The 19316-nt window shown below is 49.5% G+C and overlaps 1 protein-coding gene across 2 annotated transcripts in view; it reads left to right on the top strand.

Moving 5' to 3' along the window:
• Positions 1 to 19034, top strand: part of LOC117532355 (choline transporter-like protein 1) — a gene marked incomplete at its 3' end in the record, with an annotated part of 20829 nt that extends 1795 nt beyond the window's left edge. For both annotated transcript variants that reach the window (XM_034212072.1, XM_034219582.1), the window contains 8 exon segments: positions 902 to 991; positions 10933 to 11075; positions 14806 to 14942; positions 16159 to 16252; positions 16726 to 16895; positions 18186 to 18275; positions 18362 to 18540; positions 18848 to 19034. In XM_034212072.1, the coding sequence (XP_034067963.1) occupies positions 902 to 991; positions 10933 to 11075; positions 14806 to 14942; positions 16159 to 16252; positions 16726 to 16895; positions 18186 to 18275; positions 18362 to 18540; positions 18848 to 19034 (1090 nt within the window).
• Between the last annotated feature and the right edge of the window lie 282 nt (positions 19035 to 19316).

Here is a 19316-nt window from a genome sequence, read left to right as displayed (position 1 = left end):
TTAGAGAGAGGCGGTAATCCGGTCAGCTGCTGGAGGCCTGAGCTACCGGGAGATATAACATGTAGACCGTTAGAGAGGAGAGTGTGTGTGTGTGTGTGTGTGTGTGTGTGTGTGTGTGTGTGTGTGTGTGTGTATGTGTGTGTGTGTGTGTGCGTGTGTGTGTGTGTGTGTGTGTGAGTGTGTTGTGTGAGTGTGTGTCACCCTTTCTCCCAGTGTGTGTGTGAGTGTGTTGTGTGAGTGTGATGACACTGAGCAGGGTGTGTGTGCGTGTGTGTGAGAGTGAGAGTGTGTGTTTGTTTGTCCCAGTGTGTGTGTTCCAATGTGTGTGTATGTGTCTATGTTTTTTATGTGTCCATGTGAGTGTCCTGCTGTGTGTATGTTTGTATGTGTATTTGTGTGTCTGTGTGTGTGTATCACAGTGTGTGTGTGTGTGAGACACTCTTTTGTTCCTGTAAGTACATTTTTGTTTTGGACTCAGACCTGCAGGTCCACAGAAGATACAAATAATCATACATACAACTGTGTGTGTGTGTCTCTGTGTGTGTGTGTGTGTGTGTGTGTGTGTGTGTGTTTGTGTGTGTGTGTGGGTATATGTGTGTGTGTGTGTGTGGGTATATGTGTGTGTGTGTGTGTGTGTGTGTGTGTGTGTGGTGTGTGTGTGTGTGGTGTGTGTGTGTGTGTGTGTGTGTGTGTGTGTGTGTGTGTGTGTGTGTGTGTGTGTGTGTGTGTGTGTGTGTGTGTGTGTGTGTGTGTGTGTGTGTGTGTGTGTGTGTGTGTGTGTGTGTGTGTGTGTGTGTGTGTGTGTGTGTGTGTGTGTGTGTGTGTGTGTGTGTGTGTGTGTGTGTGTGTGTGTGTGTGTGTGTGTGTGTGGTGTGTGTGTGTGTGTGTGTGTGTATTCCAGAGGACAAAGAGAGAATGGAGACCTCTGGAGGACCGGAGCTGCACAGACCTGCCCTGGTTCCTGCTCTTCACCATCTTCTGCGTCGGCATGGTAACGTATATATACAATGATGTACATTAGACCCTCTGACGTACAGTAGACCCTCTGACGACCCTCTGACGTACATTAGACCCTCAGACAACCCTCTGACGTTCATCAGACACTCTGACGACCCTCTGATGTATACCAGACCCTCTGACGACCCTCTGACATGCATTAGACCCTCTGATGTACACCAGACCCTCTGATGTACACTAGACCCTCTGACATGCATTAGACCCTCTGATGTACATTAGACCCTCAGACAACCCTCTGACGTTCATCAGACACTCTGACGACCCTCTGATGTATACCAGACCCTCTGACGACCCTCTGACATGCATTAGACCCTCTGATGTACACCAGACCCTCTGATGTACACTAGACCCTCTGACATGCATTAGACCCTCTGATGTACACCAGACCCTCTGATGTACACCAGACCCTCTGATGTACACTAGACCCTCTGACGTTCACCACACCCTCTGACGACCCTCTGACGTACACCAGACCCTCTGACGACCCACTGATGTACATTAGACCCTCTGATGTACACAAGACCCTCTGACGTACATTATACCCTCTGACGTACATCAGGCCCTTTGACGTTCACCATACCCTCTGACGACCCTCTGGCGTACATTAGACCCTCTGACGTATACCAGACCCTCTGATGTACGCCAGACCCTCTGACGACCCTCTGACGTACATTAGACCCTCTGACGTTCATCAGACCCTCTGACGTATACTAGACCCTCTGACGTACATTAGACTGATGTACACCAGACCCTCTGACATACATCAGACCCTCTGACGTACATTAGACCCTCTGACATTCATAAGACCCTCTGATGTACATTAGACCCTCTGACAACCCTCTGACGTACACTCTGATGTACACCAGACCCTCTGACGTACATTAGACCCTCTGACGTTCACCACACCCTCTGATGAACCTCTGACGACCCTCTGATGTACACCAGACCCTCTGACGTACATTAGACCCTCTGACAACCCTCTGACGTACATTAGACCCTCTGACGTTCATCAGACCCTCTGACGTACATTAGACCCTCTGACAACCCTCTGACGTACATTAGACCCTCTGACGTTCATCAGACCCTCTGACGTACATTAGACCCTTTGACAACCCTCTGACCTTTGTCAGACCCTCTGACGACCCTCTGACGTACATCAGACCCTCTGATGTACATTAGACCCTTTGACAACCCTCTGACGTACATTAGACCCTCTGACAACCCTCTGACGTACATTAGACCCTCTGACGTTCATCAGACCCTCTGACGTACATTAGACCCTTTGACAACCCTCTGACGTTCCCTCTGACAACCCTCTGACGTTCCCTCTGACGACCCTCTGACGTACATCAGACCCTCTGATGTACACCAGACCCTCTGACGTATATTAGACCCTCTGACTTACACCAGACCCCCTGACGACCCTCTGACGTACATTAGACCCTCTGACATTCATGAGACCCTCTGACGTACATTAGACCCTACGTTGTACACAAGACCCTCTGACGACCCTCTGACATACATTAGACCCTCTGATGTTCACCACACCCTCTAACGTACACTAGACCCTCTGACATTCATCACACCCTCTGACGTACACCAGACCCTCTGACGACCCTCTGATATACATTAGACCCTCTGACGTACACCAGACCCTCTGACGACCCTCTGACGTACATTAGACCCTCAGACAACCCTCTGACGTTCATCAGACACTCTGACGACCCTCTGATGTATACCAGACCCTCTGACGACCCTCTGACATGCATTAGACCCTCTGATGTACACCAGACCCTCTGATGTACACTAGACCCTCTGACATGCATTAGACCCTCTGATGTACATTAGACCCTCAGACAACCCTCTGACGTTCATCAGACACTCTGACGACCCTCTGATGTATACCAGACCCTCTGACGACCCTCTGACATGCATTAGACCCTCTGATGTACACCAGACCCTCTGATGTACACTAGACCCTCTGACATGCATTAGACCCTCTGATGTACACCAGACCCTCTGATGTACACCAGACCCTCTGATGTACACTAGACCCTCTGACGTTCACCACACCCTCTGACGACCCTCTGACGTACACCAGACCCTCTGACGACCCACTGATGTACATTAGACCCTCTGATGTACACAAGACCCTCTGACGTACATTATACCCTCTGACGTACATCAGGCCCTTTGACGTTCACCATACCCTCTGACGACCCTCTGGCGTACATTAGACCCTCTGACGTTATACCAGACCCTCTGATGTACGCCAGACCCTCTGACGACCCTCTGACGTACATTAGACCCTCTGACGTTCATCAGACCCTCTGACGTATACTAGACCCTCTGACGTACATTAGACTGATGTACACCAGACCCTCTGACATACATCAGACCCTCTGACGTACATTAGACCCTCTGACATTCATAAGACCCTCTGATGTACATTAGACCCTCTGACAACCCTCTGACGTACACTCTGATGTACACCAGACCCTCTGACGTACATTAGACCCTCTGACGTTCACCACACCCTCTGATGAACCTCTGACGACCCTCTGATGTACACCAGACCCTCTGACGTACATTAGACCCTCTGACAACCCTCTGACGTACATTAGACCCTCTGACGTTCATCAGACCCTCTGACGTACATTAGACCCTCTGACAACCCTCTGACGTACATTAGACCCTCTGACGTTCATCAGACCCTCTGACGTACATTAGACCCTTTGACAACCCTCTGACCTTTGTCAGACCCTCTGACGACCCTCTGACGTACATCAGACCCTCTGATGTACATTAGACCCTTTGACAACCCTCTGACGTACATTAGACCCTCTGACAACCCTCTGACGTACATTAGACCCTCTGACGTTCATCAGACCCTCTGACGTACATTAGACCCTTTGACAACCCTCTGACGTTCCCTCTGACAACCCTCTGACGTTCCCTCTGACGACCCTCTGACGTACATCAGACCCTCTGATGTACACCAGACCCTCTGACGTATATTAGACCCTCTGACTTACACCAGACCCCCTGACGACCCTCTGACGTACATTAGACCCTCTGACATTCATGAGACCCTCTGACGTACATTAGACCCTACGTTGTACACAAGACCCTCTGACGACCCTCTGACATACATTAGACCCTCTGATGTTCACCACACCCTCTAACGTACACTAGACCCTCTGACATTCATCACACCCTCTGACGTACACCAGACCCTCTGACGACCCTCTGATATACATTAGACCCTCTGACGTACACCAGACCCTCTGACGACCCTCTGATGTACATTAGACCCTCTGACGTATACCAGACCCTCTGACGTATACCAGACCCTCTGACGTATACCAGACCCTCTGACGTACACCAGACCCTCTGACAACCCTCTGACGTACATTAGACCCTCTGACATTCATCAGACCCTCTGACGTACATTAGACCCTCTGACATTCATCAGACCCTCTGACGTACATTAGACCCTCTGACATTCATCAGACCCTCTGACGTACATTAGACCCTCTGATGTACACAGGACCCTCTAACGACCCTCTGACGTACATTAGAGCCTCTGACAACCCTGTGACGTTCTACAGACCTTCTGACGACCCTCTGATGTACATTAGACCCTCTGATGTACACCAGACCCTCTGAATTACATTAGACCCTCTGACGTACACCAGACCCTTTGACGTTCACCATACCCTCTGACGACCCTCTGATGTACATCAGACCCTCTGACGTACACTAGACCCTCTGACGTACATCAGACCCTCTGACATTCATCAGACCCTCTGACGTACATTAGGCCCTCTGATGTACACCAGACCCTCTGACGTACATTAGACCCTCTGACGTTCATCAGACCCTCTGATGTACATTAGACCCTCTGACGTACATTAGACCCTCTGACGACCCTCTGACGTACATTAGACCCTCTGACGTTCATCAGACCCTCTGACGTACATTAGACCCTTTGACAACCCTCTGACGTTCATCAGACACACTGACAACCGTCTGGCGTACATTAGACTCTGTGACGTTCTACAGACCCTCTGACAACCTTCTGACGTACACCAGACCCTCTGACGACCCTCTGACGTACATTAGACCCTCTGACGTTCATCAGACCCTCTGACGTACATCAGACCCTCTGACAACCCTCTGACGTACATTAGACCCTGTGACGTTCTACAGACCCTCTGACAACCTTCTGACATTCATCAGACCCTCTGTTGTACATTAGACCCTCTGTTGTACATTAGACCCTCTGTTGTACACAAGACCCTCTGACGTACATTAGACCCTCTGACGTACATTAGACCCTCTGTTGTACATTAGACCCTCTGTTGTACATTAGACCCTCTGTTGTACACAAGACCCTCTGACGTACATCAGACCCTCTGACGTACATTAGACCCTCTGTTGTACATTAGACCCTCTGTTGTACACAAGACCCTCTGACGTACATTAGACCCTCTGACGTACATTAGACCCTCTGACGTTCATCAGACCCTCTGACGTACATTAGATCCTCTGACGTACATTAGATCCTCTGACGTACATTAGACCCTCTGACGACCCTCTGACGTTTATCAAATCAAATTTTATTTGTAGAGCACATTTAAAAACGATTTTGGTCGAGCCAAAGTGCTGTACATGTAATTTAAACACATAAAAACACATTACATCACAATAAAAGACAATAAATCATAACAGATAAAGCAACACATGGAACAGTCAGGAGTCGTGACCCCACTCTAACTAGAAGGCCAGAGAGAAGTAGTGTGTCTTCAGTGTGGATTTAAAAGCCCCTAGGGTCTGGGCCGACCTCACATGGAGGGGCAGAGTGTTCCAGAGCCTGGGGCCAGCTGCTGCGAAGGCTCGGTGCCCTCTGGGTTTGAGCCTAGTCTTAGGCACTACCAGCAGCAGCTGATCAGCCGACCTTAAGGCTCTGGGGTGTAGCGCTGGAGGAGTTCAGCTCCATAGGAGGAGCCAGCCCATTTAGTGCTTTAAATACAAATAAAAGGATTTCAAAAATCAATTCTGAACCGGACTGGAAGCCAGTGCAGTGAGGCCAGAATTGGGGTGATGTGGTCACGCTTTTTGTGGCCAGTCAGGAGACGTGCAGCTGCGTTTTGGACTAGCTGCAGGCGTTTAATTATTATCAGACCCTCTGACAACCCTCTGACGTACACCAGACCCTCTGACGACCCTCTGACGTACATTAGACCCTCTGACATTCATCAGACCCTCTGACGTACATCAGACCCCCTGATGTACACCAGACCCTCTGACGTACATTAGACCCTCTGACTTACACCAGACCCTCTGACTTACACCAGACCCTCTGACGTTCACCACACCCCCTGACGACCCTCTGACGTACATTAGACCCTCTGTTGTACACAAGACCCTCTGACGACCCTCTGACGTTCATCAGACCCTCTGACGTACATTATAGCCTCTGACAACCCTCTGACGTTTATCAGACCCTCTGACAACCCTCTGATGTACACCAGACCCTCTGACGACCCTCTGACATTCATCAGACCCTCTGACAACCCTCTGACGTATACCAGACCCTCTGATGACCCTCTGACGTACATTAGACCCTCTGATGTACACCAGACCCTCTGACGATCCTCTGACGTACATGAAACCCTTTGACAACCCTCTGATGTACATTAGACTCTCTGACGTACACCAGACCCTCTGACGTACATTAGACCCTCTGATGTACACCAGACCCTCTGACGTACATTAGACCCTCCGACGACCCTCTGACGTACATTCGACCCTCTGATGTACACCAGACCCTCTGATGTACACCACACCCTCTGATGACCCTCTGACGTACATTAGACCCTCTGACGTTCATCAGACCCTTTGACAACCCTCTGACGTATATCAGACCCTCTGAAAACCTCTGACGTACATTAGACCCTCTGACAACCCTCTGAAGTTCATCACACCCTATGACAATCCTCTGACGTACACCAGACCCTCTGATGACCCTCTGACGTACATTAGACCCTCTGATGTACACCAGACCCTCTGACGTACATTAGACTCTCTGACGTACACCAGACCCTCTAACATTCACCACACCCTCTGACGACCCTCTGAAGTTCATCAGACCCTCTGAAAACCCTCTGACGTACACCATACCCTCTGACGACCCTCTGACGTATACCAGACCCTCTGACGTACATCAGACTCTCTGACGTACACTAGACCCTCTGACGTTCACCACACCCTCTGACGACCCTCTGACGTACATTAGACCCTCTGACGCTCACCACACCCTCTGACGACCCTCTGACGTACATTAGACCCTCTGACGTACACCAGACCCTCTGACGTACACCAGACCCTCTGACGACCCTCTGACGTACATTAGACCCTCTGACGTACACCAGACCCTCTGACGTACACCAGACCCTCTGACGACCCTCTGACGTACACCAGTCCCTCTGACGTACACCACACCCTCTGACGACCCTCTGAAGTTCATCAGACCCTCTGAAAACCCTCTGACGTACACCAGACCCTCTGACAACCCTCTGACGTATACCAGACCCTCTGACGTACACCAGACTCTCTGACGTTCACCAGACTCTCTGACGTTCACCACACCCTCTGACGTTCACCACACCCTCTGACGACCCTCTGACGTACATTAGACCCTCTGACGTACACCAGACCCTCTGACGTGCACCAGACCTGGGAGTTAGTTAGATTTAGCTGGAGGATTGACTTCAGTCTGGATTTATTGAACCGTGGGAGCCTGTCCTCTGATTGGCTGGAGGTACAGACGCCACACAGCTAGGTGAGGTCAGGAGGAACTGAACGCTGATGGACTTCAGATCTGAACTGGGATGCAGTTTATTTCACAGCTGGTCTGAACACATCTCCAGCTGTGGCTCAAAGGTTCCCCACATCCTGAGTCTCAGCAGGAAGGAAACGATGACCCCGTGCAACCAGACCAGAGACAGCGCCTCAGATGTATTATCACACGGTTTAGTGCAATACTACGATACGATAGGATAACACTTTACTGGTCAGATGAAGTCTGAAATGCTCCTTGCATCACAGCAGCTCCATGTGTAACATCAACAGACACACATGAACAACAAACAACAAACATGTAACATCACAGCAGCATCAGTGAGAGATGCTCAAAGAGCCTTCAGCGTGCATCTGATCTGTAGCTCTGTGTTCACTGAGAGGACAGGAGCACAGAGGATGCTTCAGGCTGACAGGAGCACAGAGGATGCTTCAGGCTGACTGGAGCACAGAGGATGCTTCAGGCTGACTGGAGCACAGAGGATGCTTCAGGCTGACAGGAGCACAGAGGATGCTTCAGGCTGACTGGAGCACAGAGGATGCTTCAGGCTGACTGGAGCACAGAGGATGCTTCAGGCTGACTGGAGCACAGAGGATGCTTCAGGCTGGAGCACAGAGGATGCTTCAGGCTGACTGGAGCACAGAGGATGCTTCAGGCTGGAGCACAGAGGATGCTTCAGGCTGGAGCACAGAGGATGCTTCAGGCTGACTGGAGCACAGAGGATGCTTCAGGCTGGAGCACAGAGGATGCTTCAGGCTGGAGCACAGAGGATGCTTCAGGCTGACTGGAGCACAGAGGATGCTTCAGGCTGACTGGAGCACAGAGGATGCTTCAGGCTGGAGCACAGAGGATGCTTCAGGCTGGAGCACAGAGGATGCTTCAGGCTGACTGGAGCACAGAGGATGCTTCAGGCTGACTGGAGCACAGAGGATGCTTCAGGCTGTCTGGAGCACAGAGGATGCTTCAGGCTGGAGCACAGAGGATGCTTCAGGCTGACTGGAGCACAGAGGATGCTTCAGGCTGACTGGAGCACAGAGGATGCTTCAGGCTGGAGCACAGAGGATGCTTCAGGCTGGAGCACAGAGGATGCTTCAGGCTGACTGGAGCACAGAGGATGCTTCAGGCTGGAGCACAGAGGATGCTTCAGGCTGTCTGGAGCACAGAGGATGCTTCAGGCTGACTGGAGCACAGAGGATGCTTCAGGCTGTCTGGAGCACAGAGGATGCTTCAGGCTGGAGCACAGAGGATGCTTCAGGCTGGAGCACAGAGGATGCTTCAGGCTGACTGGAGCACAGAGGATGCTTCAGGCTGGAGCACAGAGGATGCTTCAGGCTGACTGGAGCACAGAGGATGCTTCAGGCTGTCTGGAGCACAGAGGATGCTTCAGGCTGGAGCACAGAGGATGCTTCAGGCTGACTGGAGCACAGAGGATGCTTCAGGCTGGAGCACAGAGGATGCTTCAGGCTGACTTTAGTGATCTCCATCAGATGGTAGCAGTTCATATTCTCTGTCAGAGCATGCTTTGGGTCCCAGATGATGCTGTTGGAGCCTCTCAGGTTATTATGGTCTGAGAGTCAGAAAGCCTCTGACGGGTGACCAACAATCTGTGAGCAGATTTTTAACATGTAATACTCCGTTCTGATTGTTCATTTTGGACATTTCAAAGTTTGTTAATACTCGATATCACACAACTGCTAAGCACAAGAATGACTGTTAAGGAGGACCAGGGGAGAAGGAAGGGGTTAAAAGCAGAGCGCTGGACGTATACAACTATGTGTTGTTGTGAGTAAACAGATTCAATTCAGATTCAAAGGTTTTATCATCATATGCTCAGCAGCTAGTAGAAACGACATTCTTCTGCCCAGAGCCTGTACCACGAAGCAGGATGTTCTCTTAGCGGCTAGATCTCCATGGTAACTGATGCTGAGCGGCTAGCCTGGTCGGGACCAGGTTAGGTTGCAGGCTAAGAGATCAACTCAGTGAAAGCACTGCCTGCTGACCAATCAGAGCTCCGTGTGCGGAGTTTAAAGCGATCAAGTCATATTACAGGAGAAAGGAAATACAGAAAAGCTGCCGTTGCAGGAAAGACGGCCGGCAAAGATCAGCGACTGTGTGAACGTGAACATGAATAGAATATCAGCTCCATCTTCAGAGCAATCTGACTATTAGAACATTAGCGTTAAGAAAGCTTACTGAAATATCTGCCACAACATCAGTAACCGGATCAGAGTCACATTAAGTACAGTCCATATCACTTCATAATGTATCATCTCCTGATCTGAGTCAGCTGAGCCGTATCTGGCCGTGCAACACTCACAGCGTCACAGACTGGATGCAGAAGCATTATTTGAAGCAACACATTAAGTTGAGGAAACACTGGAGTCAAATGTAATGAAAGTCAGATGGTGTCTTAGACGGGCAGTGATATCATAAAGCTGTTAATGTACGCATTCAAACTCTTGTTCTGTTCCCAGCTGTGTTCACCTTGCAGGTGCAGCTCTGTGGCTTTGATCCTGGATCAAGTGTTTAAGTCATGGATGTTTAAAGTTTAACTTCTTCATATGTCTAATATTAAAGTTGACTTTTCATTCAGGAAGTATGACGCTGCGCTGTCAGTACGCTTCTCCATGTCTGTGATTGGTCGAATGCTTCAGATACCACCCCTCTCATGTGAACACCTAACTAGATAGGACACGGCTGGCTTGAGCGATCCACTTGATAACCCGCATCGTAGGACCGCTTAGCGAGAGCGCGTATGTTTTGGATTAGGCCAACCGGCTAACTCAAACATATCCAGGTTACGTTGAACCGGCTTCGTAGAACAGGCCTCTGAGCTCCTCCCACAATGCTACATATATGATGACATACAACAATACAAAAATAGTGCAATAAGTCTATATAGATGTATATAGAATATGATATGTACAAGAACAGAATATTAAATTAAATAATGTACATTAAGATTAAATTAAATATGGTTTATTGCGGTGATAACTATTTATATAAAACAGAGGTGTTGTTGTGAGTAAACATGTTGTCCTCTCCTGCAGGGCAGCATCTGCGGCTTCACCATCGCCACCGGAGGCGCCGCTCGCCTCGTCTTCGGCTACGACAGCTACGGGAACACATGTGGTCAACGCAACGAGCCGATCGAGGGCGTGAGGCTGAGCGGCCTGGACCACAGCGACAGGAAGTACGTCCAACACTGTACTAGTACTGCGGTACTTTACATCAACTACTGCTGTACTGCGATGTGCTTCTTCTGTACTGCTAGTGTATTCAAACTGATCCAGGATCAGTTCCTGCTGTTGAATGCAGACGGCGGTCTGAGGTCCTGCAGGGTTCAGGGGTCTGGGTGAAGGTCTAGCAGCCGACCCTACAGGAGGAACTGAGTTGATACGAGTAGTTGAAATGATCCACAGGTAGTCCAGGGGAGTCAGGTGCTCTGCCACCTCTCTCTCCGAGCAGCTTCAGAGGAGGCAAGGAGAGGAGAGCCTGAAGTCCTCCTGTGATCTAGGACACAGCAACCAGTGCAAGAGACTGCTTTGAGATGTGCAAGTTAATACGTGTGTGTTTGTGTGTGCACGTGTGTGTACGTGTGTGTACGTGTGTGTGTGTGTGCATGTGTGTATGTGTGTGTGTGTGTGTGCGTGTGTGTGTGTGTGTGCACGTGCTTTGGAGGTTTCTCTCCCACGTCCACATTCTGCTCATTCTTAGGAGTGTGAAGGTGTTTGTTATATTTCAGCTGATTTAAAGAGGCCCTGTTCTTCTTCTGTGGTGTTCTATAGGTGTTAGTGCATGTAAATGCTCTTATTGTGGCGGGCTGACTTCCTGTGCCCTCAGGTTCATGTTGTTTTCTAAAGGCTCTTATTGTGGCGGGCTGACTTCCTGTGCCCTCAGGTGTGTGTTGTTGTAAAGGCTCTTATTGTGGCGCTCTGACTTCCTGTGCCCTCAGATTTATGTTGTTTTCTAAAGGCTCTTATTGTGGCGCTCTGACTTCCTGTGCCCTCAGGATCGTGTTGTTTTCTAAAGGCTCTTATTGTGGCAGTCTGACTTCCTGTGCTCTCAGGTTCATGTTGTTTTCTAAAGGCTCTTATTGTGGCAGTCTGACTTCCTGTGCCCTCAGGTGTGTGTTGTTGTAAAGGCTCTTATTGTGGCGCTCTGACTTCCTGTGCCCTCAGGATCGTGTTGTTTTCTAAAGGCTCTTATTGTGGCAGTCTGACTTCCTGTGCTCTCAGGTTCATGTTGTTTTCTAAAGGCTCTTATTGTGGCGGTCTGACTTCCTGTGCCCTCAGGTTCATGTTGTTTTCTAAAGGCTCTTATTGTGGCGCTCTGACTTCCTGTGCCCTCAGGATCGTGTTGTTTTCTAAAGGCTCTTATTGTGGCGGTCTGACTTCCTGTGCCATCAGGTGTGTGTTGTTGTAAAGGCTCTTATTGTGGCGCTCTGACTTCCTGTGCCCTCAGATTTATGTTGTTTTCTAAAGGCTCTTATTGTGGCGCTCTGACTTCCTGTGCCCTCAGGATCGTGTTGTTTTCTAAAGGCTCTTATTGTGGCAGTCTGACTTCCTGTGCTCTCAGGTTCATGTTGTTTTCTAAAGGCTCTTATTGTGGCAGTCTGACTTCCTGTGCCCTCAGGTGTGTGTTGTTGTAAAGGCTCTTATTGTGGCAGTCTGACTTCCTGTGCCCTCAGGTGTGTGTTGTTGTAAAGGCTTTTATTGTGGCGCTCTGACTTCCTGTGCCCTCAGGTTTATGTTGTTTTCTAAAGGCTCTTATTGTGGCGCTCTGACTTCCTGTGCCCTCAGGATCGTGTTGTTTTCTAAAGGCTCTTATTGTGGCAGTCTGACTTCCTGTGCCCTCAGGTTCATGTTGTTTTCTAAAGGCTCTTATTGTGGCGCTCTGACTTCCTGTGCCCTCAGGTTCATGTTGTTTTCTAAAGGCTCTTATTGTGGCGGTCTGACTTCCTGTGCCCTCAGGATCGTGTTGTTTTCTAAAGGCTCTTATTGTGGCAGTCTGACTTCCTGTGCCCTCAGGTTCATGTTGTTTTCTAAAGGCTCTTATTGTGGCGGTCTGACTTCCTGTGCCCTCAGGATCGTGTTGTTTTCTAAAGGCTCTTATTGTGGCAGTCTGACTTCCTGTGCCCTCAGGTTCATGTTGTTTTCTAAAGGCTCTTATTGTGGCGCTCTGACTTCCTGTGCCCTCAGGTTCATGTTGTTTTCTAAAGGCTCTTATTGTGGCGGTCTGACTTCCTGTGCCCTCAGGATCGTGTTGTTGTCTAAAGGCTCTTATTGTGGCGCTCTGACTTCCTGTGCCCTCAGGATCGTGTTGTTTTCTAAAGGCTCTTATTGTGGCGGTCTGAATTCCTGTGCCCTCAGGTTCATGTTGTTTTCTAAAGGCTCTTATTGTGGCAGTCTGACTTCCTGTGCCCTCAGGTGTGTGTTGTTCTAAAGGCTCTTATTGTGGCAGTCTGACTTCCTGTGCCCTCAGGTGTGTGTTGTTTTAAAGGCTCTTATTGTGGCGGTCTGACTTCCTGTGCCCTCAGGTGTGTGTTGTTGTGAAGGCTCTTATTGTGGCGGTCTGACTTCCTGTGCCCTCAGGTTCGTGTTGTTTTCTAAAGGCTCTTATTGTGGCGGTCTGACTTCCTGTGCCCTCAGGTGTGTGTTGTTCTAAAGGCTCTTATTGTGGCGGTCTGACTTCCTGTGCCCTCAGGTGTGTGTTGTTGTAAAGGCTCTTATTGTGGCGGTCTGACTTCCTGTGCCCTCAGGTGTGTGTTGTTCTAAAGGCTCTTATTGTGGCGCTCTGACTTCCTGTGTCCTCAGGTTCGTGTTGTTTTCTAAAGGCTCTTATTGTGGCAGTCTGACTTCCTGTGTCCTCAGGTGTGTGTTGTTCTAAAGTCTCTTATTGTGGCGGTCTGACTTCCTGTGCCCTCAGGTTCATGTTGTTTTCTAAAGGCTCTTATTGTGGCGGTCTGACTTCCTGTGCCCTCAGGTGTGTGTTGTTCTAAAGGCTCTTATTGTGGCGCTCTGACTTCCTGTGTCCTCAGGTTCGTGTTGTTTTCTAAAGGCTCTTATTGTGGCAGTCTGACTTCCTGTGCCCTCAGGTGTGTGTTGTTGTAAAGGCTCTTATTGTGGCGGTCTGACTTCCTGTGTCCTCAGGTGTGTGTTGTTCTAAAGTCTCTTATTGTGGCGGTCTGACTTCCTGTGCCCTCAGGTGTGTGTTGTTGTAAAGGCTCTTATTGTGGCGGTCTGACTTCCTGTGTCCTCAGGTGTGTGTTGTTCTAAAGTCTCTTATTGTGGCGGTCTGACTTCCTGTGCCCTCAGGTTCATGTTGTTTTCTAAAGGCTCTTATTGTGGCAGTCTGACTTCCTGTGCCCTCAGGTGTGTGTTGTTCTAAAGTCTCTTATTGTGGCGGTCTGACTTCCTGTGCCCTCAGGTTCATGTTGTTTTCTAAAGGCTCTTATTGTGGCAGTCTGACTTCCTGTGCCCTCAGGTGTGTGTTGTTTTAAAGGCTCTTATTGTGGCGGTCTGACTTCCTGTGCCCTCAGGTGTGTGTTGTTGTAAGGCTCTTATTGTGGCGGTCTGACTTCCTGTGCCCTCAGGTGTGTGTTGTTGTAAAGGCTCTTATTGTGGCGGTCTGACTTCCTGTGCCCTCAGGTGTGTGTTGTTCTAAAGGCTCTTATTGTGGCGGTCTGACTTCCTGTGCCCTCAGGTGTGTGTTGTTCTAAAGGCTCTTATTGTGGCGGTCTGACTTCCTGTGCCCTCAGGTGTGTGTTGTTCTAAAGGCTCTTATTGTGGCGGTCTGACTTCCTGTGCCCTCAGGTGTGTGTTGTTCTAAAGGCTCTTATTGTGGCGGTCTGACTTCCTGTGCCCTCAGGTGTGTGTTGTTCTAAAGGCTCTTATTGTGGCGGTCTGACTTCCTGTGCCCAGGTTCGTGTTCTTCTTGGACCCGTGTAACATCGACATCGTTCAGAGGAAGATCCGCTCCCTGGCTCTCTGTGTGTCTCTGTGCCCCCCCGAGAAGATGGAAACCTACCAGGACCTGAAGAGGTTCGCCATGCTCAACGGTGAGGCCGCCGCCGGGGCTGATGGGAGATGTAGTGTGTAGGGGAAAGAGAGTCCAACTCAGGGAAAAGAGCAGCTTTGTCTACAAAAGGTTTCACTTTAGGGTTCATTTTAAACACGAGCATTACTCTCTACATTTATCAGATCACCCTAAGCCACACGCAATAGGATTAGCTTGATGCTTCATATTTTGTTTCTGTACATTTGTATTTCAACATTTTCTACTTTTTCAATGCTATTCTATTTGAGACGTTCACATGTTGGATTGTTCATTTCTAGTCTTTTCATTTCTCTAATGCTTTGTTTTTATGCTGCTGCAGCGCAAACATTTCACACATTGGGATCAACAAAGTACTTCTCATCTTATGAGAACAGAAAGATATTCATTCATAATATTTGAATATATTATTGTATTTTATTAAAATCGTGAGACTAACTCATCAGCGCTGCACGTCATGCTGATGATGTCATGTCTGCAGACACAGTGTGACACAGCACCAGTGTACTGTACACACACACATACACACACACACACACACACACACACACACACACACACACACACACACACACACACACACAACACAACACACACACACACACACACAACACACACACACACACACACACACACACCACACACACACACACACACACACACACACACACACACACACACACACACACACACACACTACACACACACACACACACACACTACACACACACACACACACACACACACACACACACACATACACACACACACACATACACACATACACACATACACACACACACACACATACACACACATACACATACACACACATACACATACACACACACACACTTAATGAAAGGAGTGTCTCACACACTGTTTCTGTTATTGTGTCCACCCTGAGGCTCTCCGGAGGAACACGTCTCCCTCCTCCTGTCACTCAAACACCCACTCTGCTGTCTGACAGGAAGCAGAGGAGCTAATGCTAATGCTAACGGAACTAATGCTAGTGGAGGTTCCATAGAGTTACATCGCGGTGCGTTCAGGCTCTGCTGTCAGAAACACAATCTGACAAGAAGTCAGCAGGGGAGCTAGCCAGTGCTAACAGAGCTAACGCTAATGGAGCTAACGCTAATTGAACTAATGCTAAAGGAGGTTCCATAGAGTTATATCGTGGTGCATTCAGGCTCATCCCGTCTCTCTGTGTTCTCTTTCAGGTTCCGAGTTGTGTTCCTATGAGTTAGCGGGTCACAAATATCCAGGTCTCCCTGAGAGGTTCTCCAGATGTCCCAAACTTCCTGTTCCGCCCAGGTGAGTCCAAAACACTGACCTCTGACCCGCAGTAAGCAGGTGTTTGACCTCTGTTAGAAACATCTCCCTGGTCCCCGGCTTGAGCTTCAGCCTCAGGATCCATGTATCTGTGATCCTCTCCAGAATGGAAGGAGTCATCACATACAGAGCATCAACTAGTTCCTGAACAGTGTCCTTCACATGCTGATATCAAGAGAGGGAGTTACACAGTCACAAGATGGAGGAATAGAAAGCAGTATTCAATGTTTACTTCAGATTAGCTCCACGTCAGAAATGAGCATGCTTGATGTCTCTCTCCATAGAGGCTGAATCATCATGTTAATCACATAGCTATCATCTGCCTCAAACAGTCCTGATGCTCTTCTAGGTCATCACACATCCTGTCATGTTCTCAGCTACAGTTGGGGTACCTTTGTTATCATGTTACTCTGATGTTGGAAGAGTGCTGTTTGACCTCTGACCTCTCCCCGCAGTAAGCCCCTCCCGGTGTTTAACCGCTGCACCCCGGTGGATATCTCCTGCTATGCTAAGTTCTCGGAGGCGGTGGTGACGTTCGTCGGGGATCACAGCGTTCTGCATCGTCTGATCGCAGGGGTCGCCGCCAGCAAAGAGATCATCATCGGGCTGTGTGTGCTGGCCCTGAGTGAGCGACACACACACTGCGATACTGTGACTAACATGTCTCTGACTCAAAGACCCTCAAAGGACCCCTATTAGACTCCTTTATCACCAATATATAACAATGCCGCTGTTACAAATGTCCTATTTGGGTTGCCGTACGTAGCTGTCCAATATGCAGACCAACTCGGGTGTTCAGAGATGCCTTCAGGTACATCAGGTGCTCCTCTAACCTGTCTCTCAGGTAGTCAGAGATGCATTCAGGTACATCAGGTGCTCCTCTAACCTGTCTCTCAGGTAGTCAGAGATGCGTTCAGGTACATCAGGTGCTCCTCTAACCTGTCTCTCAGGTAGTCAGAGATGCGTTCAGGTACATCGGGTGCTCCTCTAACCTGTCCTCTCAGGTAGTCAGAGATGCCTTCAGGTACATCAGGTGCTCCTCTAACCTGTCTCTCAGGTAGTCAGAGATGCGTTCAGGTACATCAGGTGCTCCTCTAACCTGTCTCTCAGGTAGTCAGAGATGCGTTCAGGTACCTCAGGTGCTCCTCTAACCTGTCTCTCAGGTAGTCAGAGATGCCTTCAGGTACATCAGGTAATCCTCTAACCTGTCTCTCAGGTAGTCAGAGATGCGTTCAGGTACATCAGGTGCTCCTTTAACCTGTCTCTCAGGTAGTCAGAGATGCGTTCAGGTACATAGGGTGCTCCTCTAACCTGTCTCTCAGGTAGTCAGAGATGCCTTCAGGTACATCAGGTAATCCTCTAACCTGTCTCTCAGGTAGTCAGAGATGCGTTCAGGTACATCAGGTGCTCCTTTAACCTGTCTCTCAGGTAGTCAGAGATGCCTTCAGGTACATCAGGTAATCCTCTAACCTGTCTCTCAGGTAGTCAGAGATGCGTTCAGGTACATAGGGTGCTCCTCTAACCTGTCCTCTCAGGTAGTCAGAGATGCGTTCAAGTACATCAGGTGCTCCTCTAACCTGTCTCTCAGGTAGTCAGAGATGCGTTCAGGTACATCAGGTGCTCCTCTAACCTGTCTCTCAGGTAGTCAGAGATGCCTTCAGGTACATCGGGTGCTCCTCTAACCTGTCCTCTCTGGTAGTCAGAGATGCGTTCAGGTACATCAGGTGCTCCTCTAACCTGTCTCTCAGGTAGTCAGAGATGCCTTCAGGTACATCGGGTGCTCCTCTAACCTGTCCTCTCTGGTAGTCAGAGATGCGTTCAGGTACATCGGGTGCTCCTCTAACCTGTCCTCTCTGGTAGTCAGAGATGCGTTCAGGTACCTCAGGTGCTCCTCTAACCTGTCTCTCCTCCTCAGTCCTCTCCATGATCCTGATGCTCATCATCCGCTACATCTCTGCGCTGCTCGTCTGGATCCTCACCTCTCTGGTGGTGCTGGGGTCTCTGGGTGAGCTCACTTCCTGTCTGTATAACCCTCTGAGCTCACTTCCTGTCTGTATAACCCTCTGAGCTCACTTCCTGTCTGTGTCTCAGCGGGGACCAGCGTCCTCTGGTGGCTCTACATCGATCACCGTCTCTATGGAAACGCCACCAGCAGTCACCTGAGGGAGGAGCTTAGAGAGGAGGGGGCAGAACTTAGAGCGGAGGGGGCGGAGCTTAGGGACAGTGGGCAGGCGCTGCTTGTCTACGCCGCCGCCGCCACCGTCTTCACCGTGAGGAACTTTATTACCACACGTTTTAAAATCTAACGTCTTTCTTTAAAGGTGTCCTATCATGCTAAATGCACTTTTTAGAAGTCTAAGTCCAACCCTTAAATAACCCTTAAAGGACCCTTAAGGGACCCCTATTAGACTCTTTATCACCAATATATAACATGTCTCTGACTCAAAGACCCTTAAAGGACCCTTAAAGGTACATTCAGTGCATGAGAACGATGTTTTTGCCTGCCGTGTCTCGCCTTAACCTTAAATTCTTCCCCAATAACTGTGTTGTTGTTGTTGTTGTTGTTGCTGCTGTCAGATCATCCTGCTGCTGCTCATGCTGTTCATGAGGAAGCGGGTGGCGCTCACCATCGCTCTGTTCCACGTGGCGGGGAAGGTGTTCCTGCACCTGCCGCTGCTCGCCCTGCAGCCCTGCCTCACCTTCCTGGCCCTGCTGCTCTTCTGGAGCTACTGGGTCCTAGTGCTGCTCTTCCTGGGCACCAGCGGTGAGTTGTGGCCTCAAACACACACACATCTGTTCTTTATGTAGTGATGGGAATTACGGCCCTTTGGAGGGAGCCGGATCTTATGGCTCTGTTCCTTTCCGAGAGCCGTTCAAAAGAGCCGTTCAAACGAGCCGTTCAAACGAGCCGTTCAAACGAGCCGTTCAAAAGAGCCGTTCAAACGAGCCGTTCAAAAGAGCCGTTCAAACGAGCCGTTCAAACGAGCCGTTCAAAAGAGCCGTTCAAACGAGCCGTTCAAACGAGCCGTTCAAACGAGCCGTTCAA

Source organism: Gymnodraco acuticeps, unplaced genomic scaffold, assembly GCF_902827175.1.
Source record: "Gymnodraco acuticeps unplaced genomic scaffold, fGymAcu1.1, whole genome shotgun sequence".
NCBI lineage: Eukaryota > Metazoa > Chordata > Actinopteri > Perciformes > Bathydraconidae > Gymnodraco > Gymnodraco acuticeps.
This window is presented reverse-complemented; position numbering and strand designations above follow the sequence as displayed.